The sequence below is a fragment of the Merops nubicus genome, unplaced genomic scaffold (genome assembly GCF_000691845.1).
Source record: "Merops nubicus isolate BGI_N331 unplaced genomic scaffold, ASM69184v1 scaffold3914, whole genome shotgun sequence".
In the NCBI taxonomy this organism is placed as follows: domain Eukaryota; kingdom Metazoa; phylum Chordata; class Aves; order Coraciiformes; family Meropidae; genus Merops; species Merops nubicus.
The window spans coordinates 1-12,402 of NW_008606055.1; the positions used below are offsets into that span (position 1 = coordinate 1).

Below are 12,402 nucleotides of genomic sequence, written 5' to 3' on the forward strand. Positions count from 1 at the left end.
AGGGATTCACTTGGTCTTTGGCTAAAGAGCGCAAAAATATTAATTTCCTGCTGCATAAAGTCTTCCATGGTAGGCACACTTACTGGTGGTTCATTTTCTGAAAATTCCATTTTTCTCCTGATGACTGGTCTCACATCTGCAGAGTCATCTGAGGCAACGGCCCCATGAGACTCTGCAGGGTACCAGATATAATTATCAGCGTCATCAGTATTATGATCCACCTGCACAACCTCTGAATGGACCTTCTTATGCGCACAGTGCCCCCGTCTCTTTCCACGCTTACACTGGGCAACCTGCACTGTAGCCTTCTCAGGCACAGTTTGACCAGCATCCAGTTTATCAGCAACAACCTTAATCTGCCCACGTTCGCAAAGGTCTAAACAGACCGGGGCCCAGCTTCAAGGAGACTCAGGAGGTCTTCCCTGAACCAGGAGGCTCTGTGGAGTGCACTCCATAGACAGACACTCCTGACTCCCTGCCAGTGGTCCCAGCTTTTTTCCCCAAGCAGACCCCTGACCTTTGTCAGCTCCCTGCGGGACCCCTGGGGCTCATTTCCCTTCTGGCTCTCTCTGCAGGGCTAGCTGCACCCTGGGGGGAAGCTCTAAGGCAAACTCACCACCTCTTTATGAAGGGCTGTGCGAATCACCCATATGTCGACCTTAATTTGGGGCTCAGGGTTCAAAGCCCAGCATTTACAAGAGGACAAGCCATCTTGAGCAGCAGAAGCAACTGAAGTTGGCAGGCATGGGCTAGTAGATTCATGTAGCATTGTGGCCACAACCACCAGAGCCCTCTCCTCTCTTCTGCAAGAGGGAGATGAGTCCTAAAAAGAGAATTATCAAATCACAGAATAGTTCCAGCTAGAAAAGGAACTAAGATCAAGTCCAGTGGTTGTAGAAGATGACCAACATGCTGTCTCAAGAACACTCTATCTTTTAGAGGATGGATTCATCTCTCTGTTTTTTTCCAGTGGTTACCAGTTACATCCAGCATTTCTACATGTAAGAAACACATAAGAGAATTTACAACAGAATTGAGGTAGAACAGAAAAAAACCTGAACTGCTCAGAGCAGGAGGGCAGGGTGCAGTCCCTAGGACCAGCTTTATTCCTGGGCACAGTGCACACTGCAGAAGAAATAAAATATATTAATGTTAGAATTGACCACTTTGAAAATTGCCTGTTGACAAGGAAGGGTTGTGTTTTAAGCTGTCCACAGAGTAAGAATATTATTGGCCAAGGGGACCACAGAAATCCTCATCAACTGGAGATGTAAAGGTGAGAATGTAGAAATTGCCTCTAGCCTTTCGGCTACACCTGCGAGCAAAAAAGGTGCAGATAAAGCTGCTGTTGGCTGAGAATTACTCTATTAAATGCTTTTGCTGGAAGATTGTGTTAGTGGGAAACACAAATGTTTGAAGAGGAGCTTGTTTCACTGCAGACAAGATAAAACAGAAATGGGACTTTACTGTTTTTTTAAAACAAAAAAATCTTTGTCTTTGTCAGAATGACTTTTTGCGATCTGTTCTTTTTCTTATTTCTTATAAAGATAAATGAGGTTGAAACTGAAATGTTGTATTGCGATTGATGAATATTCATTTCTTTTCAATTATTGGTATGAGAAAGTTAATATTGGGATGAATCAGAGGTACGAGTCAAAATTTTGAGTTTCCTAACGGAGAATTGCATCCCGAGAGCTGTAGTTCCTGCGTCATTCTGCTCAACTGCCTTTGTTGTTGATCCATTCTTTTACCTGGTGTTTTGCAGGATGGGATAAACATTCTTATGGGTACCATGGCGACGATGGGCACTCCTTTTGTTCTTCAGGGACAGGACAGCCCTATGGCCCTACCTTCACCACTGGAGATGTGATCGGCTGCTGTGTCAACCTTATCAACAATACCTGCTTCTACACAAAAAACGGCCACAGTTTAGGTAAGTAGAGAAGGATGTTCTCGGGTGAGGGATGCTCCAGCCCTGCTCTTGTTGCTGTTAATACTTCAAATGTGTTGTAACTCTTGTCCCACGTTTGTGGATAAGATTTAAGACACGGGAGAGATAAAGAGCACTAAGCAGCAGACAGGAGATGTAAATTGGCTCCAAGTCATAAATACTCATAGAATTATTTCTGTGCTGCTCCATTTGTTTAAGTAGATCAGGATTTCATCCCCAGCTTGTGTTCCTTTCCTCTGCTCCTGCATTGACAGTGGGAGGTTGGATCAGATGGCTAATGGCTGGGAAACAGGGAGACAAAAATGTGGAAAAGGTAGTTAGTCTATTATTCAACTGACTACGAAGCCACTGTATCAGTCTGTTCACCTTTTAAAGGAACTTGTCCATCTGTAACACATTGATTCATGTGTTCCCAAAGCTAGATATTAATTCAGCATAAGTCTGATTTAACCTTTGACCTGTGATTTAGTTCATTCCACAGCTGCTTTAGTAGTTCCCCTAAAGTCAAAGACTTCAAAATTTTGCCCAAAGGAATCTCTCTCAGATATTTTCCAGGCATCCATCATATCTGGTTTGTCTAAAATGAGAAGTTGTTTCCATTCTAAATATCTTTCCCTTGGATGACGTATTCTTCACCCCTGATAAATTCTTGTCTTTTTGTTGTTGTTGTCCCATAAGATGTGCAGTAAATTTTGATAAGTCCACGTCACCTTTTGCACTGGAATTCATTTGGTTTGGCAGGGACAGGCACTCCTTTCCTTTGCTTCTCCTTGCTACCTGGATGAGTTCAAGATGAAGAACCTGGCAGAAAAATACCTCAGTCAAAAAATTTATCGGAACAAGAGTTGTTTTGAGTTACTGGCTGAGCTGAAGGGAGGAGTGAGATTGGAGTGTGATGTGTGCCTGGAGAGAGTATAATTTCTGGTGAGCTCTTGGGAAAATTACTACAGGGAGAATTAGAGAGAGAGAGACCTACTGGAGAGAGTCCAGGAAAAGCCTGCCAAGATGAAGAAGAGATTGGAATGTCTGTCCTCAGATGAAAGGCTTAAAGAGCTGGGGCTGTTCAGGCTGGTGAAGGGGGATCTTGTGAGTCGGTATGAATACCTGAAAGGAGGATGCAGGGTAGTTGGAACTAAACGATGGTTAAAGTCCCTCCCAACCCAAAGCATTCTATGTTTCTATGATACAAAGGAGGCACATCCAGGCCCTTCTCAGTGCCAGGAGCAGGGGCAGTGGGCACAAACTGAAACCCAGGAAGTTTCCTCTGAACCTAAGGAGACACTTTCATTTTGAGAGTGACCAAGCACTGTCACAGATTTCCCAGAAAAGTTGTGGAGTCTCCATCTGTGGAGGTATTCAGAAATCGTCTGGACACAGTCCTGGGCAAGTAGTGCTGGGTGGCCCTGCTGGAGAAGGGGGGATTGGACCAGATGACCTCCAGAGGTGCCTCCACCCTCAGCCAGCGTATGATTCTATGAAGGCAGCATGCTATGCTACAGATCCAGCAAAGATACAGGTATGAGATGCAGGCTTTTCCTCTCAAATCTCAAGAAATATCCTTCCTCTGAGGCAGATGCATAAAGGCCTTACGCGCAAGCAGACAGAACTTATTTTGGAAATTTGTTTTCAGTTTTCCTCTAATTTCATACCCACCTGTCCTTGATCTGTGAGGGGATGTTGCCTTGAAATGAGGCCTTCTGAGAAGCATTGTAGATTGAGTCTGTGACTGTTACACTCAGCAACTAGTCCTGATGCTTTGCAATATCTCCAGAGGTCTCCAGCCCTGAATGGAAAAAAGAAAAATTATTTGAGCATCCTTTGAAGCTTGTTTTTAGCATTCTAAATTTCATAAAGGGAGCCTCAGTCAAAAACCCAGTGGGGAGCTGCTCAGAGTTGAATGTCTGATCTGGCTGCTGCTTCTTTTAAATTATAACTATTTACAAGCCAAACCACGTGTAATGGTGAGGGACCCGTAGTGAGGAGTTGTGGCTTATAGCTTAGCGAGATCAGTCACTAGTGGAGACACTAGGAGTCATTTGTTCATCTATAAGTATTTGCTAATTGCCCAGATTTCTAATAGCTGGATGATTCTAAATTTAATTCACAGTCTGTGGACATTGCACTTGTCAGTCCTGTAATAGGGAGACAAATAGAGGAAAGCAGGCAACAGTTGATGGTGTAAAGGAGGTATTGCTTAGGATTGAGGCAAGTTCACCATACACAGTGACTAAGGTGCTGAAATAATTTAAAATATTTCACAAAATCTCTCATTTTACTTGCTGTCCTTGGTTTTTAGTGTGTATTTACACAGAAACAGTATAGTTATTGCCATCCTCTGGTTCTTTGCCTGGTGCCCTGCTAAGAGATTTATGTTGTTTGGGATATTTGGAGGTCTTCACAGCAATGAAGTTGCTTGGTCTTCCTCTCTTGATTTTTGCCATACTTTTTCCTTCAAACACGTTTTTGTTTTGTTTTGTTTTGTTTTTTTGGATGGAAAACTTGTGTTTTCTAATCTGACATTGAATGATCCCTTGGGCAGCAGCCTACCCCAGTGGTGAAGTGTGTGTTAGATGAGTGGACAGTGAGGTAGATTGAAAACTGGCTGAATAACAGAGCTCAAAGGGTTGTCATCAGTGACACAGAGTGTAGCTGGAGGCCTGTAGCTAGTGGTGTTGCCCAGGGGTCAGGATCGAGTCCAGTCTTGTTCAGCACCTTCATCAATGACGTGGATGAAGGGACTAATAGACCCTCTCCCAGTTTGCTGGTGATACAAAACTGACAGGAGTGGCTGACACATCAGAGCTGTGCTGCTGTCCAACTTGGGCAGAGAGGAACCTCAAGAAGTACAAAAGGGGCAAGTGTAGGGTCTTGGACGGGGAGGAGTAACCCCATGGAGCAGTACAGGTGAGGGGCTGACCTGCTGGGAAGCAGCTCTGCAGAGAAAGATCTGGGAGTGTGGAGAAGAACTAATTGCCAGTGAGCCAGCAATGGGCCCTCATGGCTGAGAAGGCCAATGGTCACCTGGGGTGCACTGAGAAGTGTGGCCAGCAGGTCAAGGAAGGTTCTCCTCCCCCTCTGGTCTGCCCTAGTGGGGCCACCTTGGGAGTATTTGGCCCAGTGCTGGACTCCTCAGTTGCAGAGAGACAGAGTACTCTGGACTCAGGAGAAAGTCCAGCAGAGGTTGTGAAGATGCTGAGGGTCCTGGAGCATCTCTGTGCCAGGAAAGGCTGAGAGCCCTTGGGCTGTTCAGCTGGAGAAGAGAAGCCTGAGAAGGGGATCTGATCAATGCTGAGCAAGAGCTAAAGGGTCCCCGGGGACAAGAGGCTGGGGCCAGACTCTTCTGAGTGGTGACTAGTGACAGGACAAGGGGCAACGGGCACAAACTGGAACCCAGGAGGTTCCACCTGACCAGGAGGAGAAACTTCTCTGCTGTGAGGGTGGCAGAGCCTGGAGCAGGCTGCCCAGAGAGGTTGTGGAGTCTCCTGCTTTGGAGAGATTCCAAACCCACCTGGACACTGTCCTGGGCACCTCACTGTGGGTGACCTGCTGGATCAGGGGGGGTTGGACCAGATGATCTCCAGAGGTCCCTTCCAACCCCATCATCCTGTGATTCTGTAGGAGTCTCTTGAGTGTTCACAACTGGCTCATTTGTGTACTAGCTTCTCTTTGAGCTGTAGAGACATAACGGTGGCAGTGTCACAGTACAGATGTGAGAGAGGGGGTGAGCCAGGTGCCAGCAAGAAACTCAGACCAGATGGAGGCAGGAGCAATGGTTTATTTGAAAGTCAGAACACTTTCTGTTGTGGTGGAAGCATCTCCTTCAAGATCTTGAACGTTTCATGATGTTTAATGCTAATCTGAGAATCTGATGTCTGTGTTGTGTCAACCCAAGGTTACCAGGAAGGGGATGAGTGTGCTTTTTCTTGATGTTCCCTGACAGAAAGCTGCTGAAGCTGTATACATCTTCTCTTAAGAAATGAGGTAATTGTGTAATCCCACTGCAGATACCAAAAATATTGATGAGACTAATCAGCCCCTTTCTGATGCCGGTTAGCGAGACAGCAGGGTTTCAGGGCCTTGCCTCTGAACATTTCAGTCTGTCTCACTTCCAATGGAATTACTATCGCTTTGTCTTTCCCTGAAGATGATCTTCTCTACACCATTTCTATCTTCTCCTTTTTGTCTGTTACTTGAACACACCTCCTTCCTGCCTTTGTTTTTCTTGCAGCTTCTCCTGTTGCTTAACTACATTCTCCCATTGTTTCTGTATTTTTCCATTTAATCAGATCCATCAGGAGCACTATATAAGAACTGTTTTCTTGGCCGTCACAAATTCTGGATGTTCTGGTCGGAGCTAAGTCTTGAACTTTCTTTGGAGATGTCACATGAAAACTTCTTGACATCATATGTAGTCTTAAATCTCTATTCTGAAAAATGTCTTGAAGGTCTTCTGGCTGCTGCTGAAATACTTTTTTCAAGTTCTGAGCAGAGTCCTGGCAGCAAAAAACATCATGAGATGTAGCTAGGAGTGTGGCAAGGGTGAATTAGGAGCGAAAGAGGGAGAAATGGGAGAAATGTCAGGGCTCCAGCCACTAAGCAGAGAGTCTTGGACAGAGGACATGGTGAGGGAATGTGACTGCTACAGGTCTCTGGGATTAAGTGGATCTGTGGATGAGTTTGCTCAGGGACTAGTGTAGGAGCGTTTCAGATCTTAGACTTTGACAGCAGGCCAAGGTAAATGGAGTAGCAGGGCTATAAAAAGAGCATGCAATCTTCTGAAGTCCTGATATAAAAAAATTCCTGTAGTCGGAGTTCTAGTGCAGGCACTTGGAAGGACCAAGTTAACCTGTAAAATAAAATAACCAGTCTGCAAGCGGTTTAGAAACTCACAGGAACGTGAGGGATAATGAAGAAATCTGGTTGTCACAGGGAGACACAGATGTCCATGCCACACTTAATAAGTTTGTCCCCAAATCTTCAATTGAAGTTTGCAGAGAGCAAGAGCACTGGGAGGTTTTAAACAAGACTTCAGGTAAACCCAATTTAAAGTAATGGAAAATATCAAACTTGACTACAGCCTTGTTTCTCTGTAAGAACAGTTTTACCCAAGGAGCTTGATTGGAAGATAATTGATTCCAAAAGCACGCAGAGCTGGGTGGGTTTAGTAGCGCTTCTCCTCAGCAGCAAGCTGCAGAAGTATTCAGCTATTTCATGAGCTCATGTTTCCCAGTCTACTCCTCAGGATACCAGTCTTGCTGAATTTGGTATGGCTCGTTACAGTCCATCAGTACTGCTGATATATCCTCTGAATTATGGTTACATAAACAGATACTGGAGGAGTACCCTGTCATGTAGGAAATGGAGTACTGTGGCTACCCACATGTGCATTGCCTTGTGCAACTTGAATTCCAAACTGTATTTTGAAGAAAATGGCCAACTGTGAGGCAGATGGGATGGTTCTTGCTGGATGGAGAGTAGAGTTGGACTAGAAAGTCCACAAGCACTTTGTATGCATGGAAACATGTATAAGAGTGTGTTTGTCACAGGAAAAGTGGAAGTCCTTTGGTTAGATGGGAGGTGAAGGTCTCAATCACGTTCTCCGCCAGCACTCAACATGCCTTTAATGTCTTTATATCACTGCCTTGATGATTACATTAACATCTTGGACTCACAGGAGAGGCTCTTCACACACTCCCTCTTGCTTCCTGACCTCTTGAGCTGTGCAGTTCTTAGGTCTTTAAATTTATGAAGTCTCTTGTTTTAAATTTGATCCAGGCTTTGGAGGTGCTGCAGAGAAAGAATGCAGTTTCAAATTTAGTTGCCTAGTTAGAGCTGTGATTTTCTTCTCTTTGTGCTGTTGACTCTGTTGGATGCAGGTGTGTACTAGTGCAGATTCAGATCAAACTAAGACAAACGTATTTGTGCAACAGATCTAGCTCTGTACACATAAAGCATTTTACTGGTGTAGTTCCATGACTGAGGATGCAAAACATACTAATGCCTTAATTTCAAGGCAGTGTACTGAATTTATTTAGAGAATCACAAAGTAATTTTTCTAGAGGGATCTCTGAAGGTCAGACATCCAATGCCCTGCTGAAAGCAGGACCAGCTAGATCACGTTACTCAGCAACTTGGCAAGTTTTTACTGTCTCCAAGAATGGAGATCATACATGGGAGCTTATCTGGTGTCCTTATTCACTGTTTGACCACATTCATATTGATTTGTTGCCCAGTTAATATCATAGAATCTTAAAATGGCTGAGGTTGGAAGGGACCCTAGAGATCATCTCATCCAACCTCCCTGCCATGACAAGGTTGCTCAAGGCCTCATCCAACCTGGCCTTGAACATGTCCAGGGAGGGGGCAACCACAAGCTGGGCAATCAGTTCCAGAGTCTCACCACCCTTGTACTGAAGAACTTCTTCCTAAGATCCAGTCTAAACCTATTCTCCTTTCACTTAAAACCATTTCCCTTTGTGCTGTCACTGCACACTCTTGTGGTAAGTCCCTCTTCAGCCTTCCTGTGGGTTCCTTTCAGATATTAGAAGGCATTTATAAGGTTCACCCCAGAGTCTTCTCTTCTCCAGGCTGAACAATCCCAGTGCCCTCAGCCTGTCCTCAGAGCAGAGATGTTCCAGCCCCTGGATCAACTTTGTGGCCCTCACCTGGAATCATTCCAACAGATCTGTTGTGGTGAGCAGAGCCCGCCCTAGGGAGGGATCGGTGTGCGGAAGATCTTGTGATGTAACGGAAAGCTCAGACTGCCCACGAGGGGTGTTGTGGGCGTGGCTTGTCATATATAAGCAATTGGAGCGACGCAATAAACACCATTTGCAGCATCCTTCACATTGAAGACTGTGTCTGTTGATGGTACCCAACAGTAGAGGTTGGGTGGCAGCTATCCCGGGGATCGGGTGTCGGTAACAACACAGATCTATGTCCCTTTTCTGGTGGGGACACCAGAACTAGACACAGTATTCAAGGTGGGGTCTAACAAGAGCAGAATAAAGGGGAGAATAACCTCTCTTGCTCTGCTGGCCACTCTCCTCTCGATGCGCCCCAGGATGTGGTTGACACCTGGGCTGCATGCATGCACCGCTGGCTCATGTTGAGCTTCTCATCAACCAACACCCCCAAGTCCTTCTCTTCAGGGCTTCTCTCAACCAGCTCTGTACCCAGTTTATATTTGTGCCTGGGATTGGCCTGACCCAAGTACAGGACCTTGCACTGTGACTTCTTGAACCTCACGCAGTTTGCATTGGCCATTTCTCAAGCCTGTCAAGGTCCCTCTGGATGGCCTCTCTTCCCTCAAGTGAGTCCATTGCACCACACAACTTAGTGTCATAATCCATAATCTTATCCAGTCAGGGTTTCCCATATTTCATCTCATCTTGTCTGTTGCCTTCTGTCTCCTGTCATCATGCATTTATCTTTTCTGTACCCTCACATTAAGATAGTTGTAGGTAGCAGTAAGTGTCTTCCCTAATGTTCTTAAGGCTTGACAACACCTTTTTCCTTAGCATCTCTTCATCTTGTTGGCCTCTGCTGGACTCCATCCAGTCTCACCGTCTGTCTTGTATTGGAGAGCCCAAAGGTGGACATCATACTCCAAGTTTAGACTCACAAATGTTGAAGAGAAGGGAACAATCCCTTCCTTTAACCTACACTCTTACTAATACAGCCTCAGTTACTAATACTGCTCAGGATGTGGTTGACCTGCTTCACTGTGAGCCCCTGCTGCTGACTCATGCTCTACGCGTTGCCCAGCAGGACGCCCTGCATCCTCTGCTGATCTGTTCTCTCTCAGGTCAGCTCCAGCCTGTCCTCTTCTCTTTTTTCTCTACAACCTGATGGCAGGGCTCTTCAGTTGCTTTGGTTGAGCTTTGTCAGCTTTGTGCTGGATCATTTCTTCAGCCCCTTGAGGTCCTTCAGAATAGCAAGATGCCTTCCAGTGTGTTGTCCACTGTCCTGTTTGGTAACATCTGTGAGCCTGCTGAGGGCACACGCCATCCCATCATCCAGCACATTAGTAAAGACATTAAACCATATTGGCCCTACCATCGATCCCTGAGGACAACACTTGGACTTTAAGGTACTGATCACAACTCTTCAATCCTGATGTTCCAGACAATTTTCCACCCACCATGTAATACACTCAAAAATCAGATGCTTATCCGTGTGTTGGGTGCAGCTCCCAGCTCTACAGCTATGCAAGTTGTCATGGGAAAGCTGAGCCACCTTGGGCTCTGAGTGATCCTGTGTGGCAGAGGAAGACTTAATTAAATCATATTGGCTATCTGCCAAGGTGTTCATTAAACCTCACTGGCTATTTATTTAGTAAGATAGTCAGGATTTTTTTTCCCAAGCATTTGATTTTGGGTCTGTGCTGCTTCAAATAGTAATTATTTGTAATTCAAGTTGTAATTATTTGTTTCCCATACTGACTCCTAAAATTGTAAATTTTTAAATTTAGTGTAATTTGGATCAGGCTGATCTAGTAACATCACATTGCAGCTCTGGTTAAAATAGTCCTAACATTAAAAAAAGAGAATGGTGAGTTTCTGTGCAGCTGTTTCGCTGCCACCCAGAAGAGGCTGCTGAGACTGAGAGGTGGGCTGTGGGGAGGAACGGGGCATACTGGTGTGGGTGCCAGCCTTTCTCTGGCTGGGACAGAGAGCGTTGCTGGGAGCATGCATGGGACAAGACCACAGCTTCCAGTTTAACTCCTGAAATGGTTGCTTAAAGAATGAATTAAGCTTAGCTTGGTAAGGTGGACGGTCTCCCCTGTGCTGTGGGTGCGTGTGGCCTGTGGGTTTTGGAGACAGAGCTGCTGTCTCTGGACAGTCCATCACCATGGTGCTGCCTGGCCACTGGATCCCAGGAATGATGGATGGAGGGACACACACCATGGGACAGGGAGGAGAGGATCCCTCCTTCACATCGAAATCAAATGCTGAGCATGGCAGAGCTGTCCATGGAGCAACCTGGCTGTAGTTGAGCATTGTCTCTGGCCAAGCTCCATTAGCCATCCTAGGCAGTGACTGCCTCACCTTAAGTACCTCTTTTCTGGCATGGCAAATGTAACTGAACAGGGAAGCCATACTATTTTTTCCCATCTCTTATATTTGGAGCTGTAGCAGCATAGTTGAGGATGAAGCTGTTCTTTGCACAGTATTTCTCAGGTGCTCCTGGCTACACCTTGGTCCTGTTGCAAGCTGTACCCCAGCTGGGACACAAAATGTTGAGGGTTCATTTGTGTCTAACTTGCTGGCAGAGAGAGGTAGTTACAGCCTAAACCAAAGCAACAGTGTAGTAAAACTCTGTTTCAAAAGCCAAATTAAGTCTTGAAAATTTAATTCCTTCATAGTAACAAAGGGAGAAGCAAAGAAATGAAGAGCTGCTTTCAAATTCTGGGGAGAGATGTTGGAATCATTTAGGCTTTTCCCTGCACATTTCTCCAGATGCAAAACCTTGCAGAGGAGGGGGCTGGGGAGAGGAGTTACTTCTAAATACAGAAGGTAGTGAAATGCAGGGTCAGAGCTGGGGTTGGTTGAAATGCAGTAACCTTCTGTAGCGTGTTAAGGATGTAGACAATCAGGGAAAAAAATCTTTTTGTATTTTTAATTCTAATATTTTTCCCCCCACAGGTATAGCCTTTACAGACCTCCCTGTAAGTACACCTATTTTCAGTATTTTAACTAAGGATGCAAACAGAAGAGAGAGGGAAGAGTGGGGGGGGGTGATTTTTTATTTCATTTTTTTTCCCTGTTTGATGCCCTGTTAAAAAATGGTAACACACATTACTGTGGATGCTCCCTTCTCTGAAACTTCATGATCCTGTGGCTGGGTCTGTGGGCTACTCGCATGCCTTCTCATCCCTCACCACCGCTAAGAATATGTTGGTCCATCTTCTGTAATTAAAGCAAGGATTCAAACGTCATTACAGGTCAATGTCTTCCAAATGCAGCTTCAACTGTGGGGAGTACATGTGTAAAGTCATTGAGTAGCCTCTCATGTCCATCATCAGTTATTATTCTCAGTGTCTTCCTCTCTCATCCACATTTTGCAGCCATGGTGGAATTGTTCTCTTACCATGGTGTGATTAAGGAAGTGTGTTTCTGAGCATGAAGGTCAGGCTTAGCTGACTGTAGCATATGTGCCCATCGCACAGATTTTTGACAAGCCTCCACCCATGATGAGTAATCAGCTTGTGGAATTGCTGCAGGAATGTATTAGGCATCCATGTGGGGCTGATAGTTACTCCTCTGACTCACCAACCCAGGTGCTAAGTTACTGGAGTGCAATGACACCAGCTGAGTTACACCAGGCAGTAATGTCTCATCAGGTCTTACAAAAGCACAGCTTTCACAATGGGTCATGAACAAAAAAATAGTTGCTCTTTTTCAAACCAAAGCATTCCTGGACAAGGAGCAGATGCTTAGGGCAAGCAG

At 45.3% G+C, this 12,402-nt stretch overlaps 1 protein-coding gene across 1 annotated transcript in view; it reads left to right on the forward strand.

Moving 5' to 3' along the window:
- Nucleotides 1–1,765: 1,765 nt before the first annotated feature.
- Nucleotides 1,766–12,402, forward strand: part of RANBP10 (RAN binding protein 10) — a gene marked incomplete at its 5' end in the record, with an annotated part of 30,810 nt that continues 20,173 nt past the window's right edge. Inside the window, 2 exons of the mRNA XM_008939506.1 lie at nucleotides 1,766–1,933; nucleotides 11,599–11,621. Coding sequence (XP_008937754.1) covers nucleotides 1,766–1,933; nucleotides 11,599–11,621 — 191 coding nt within the window. The remainder of the gene's footprint in view (nucleotides 1,934–11,598; nucleotides 11,622–12,402) is intronic.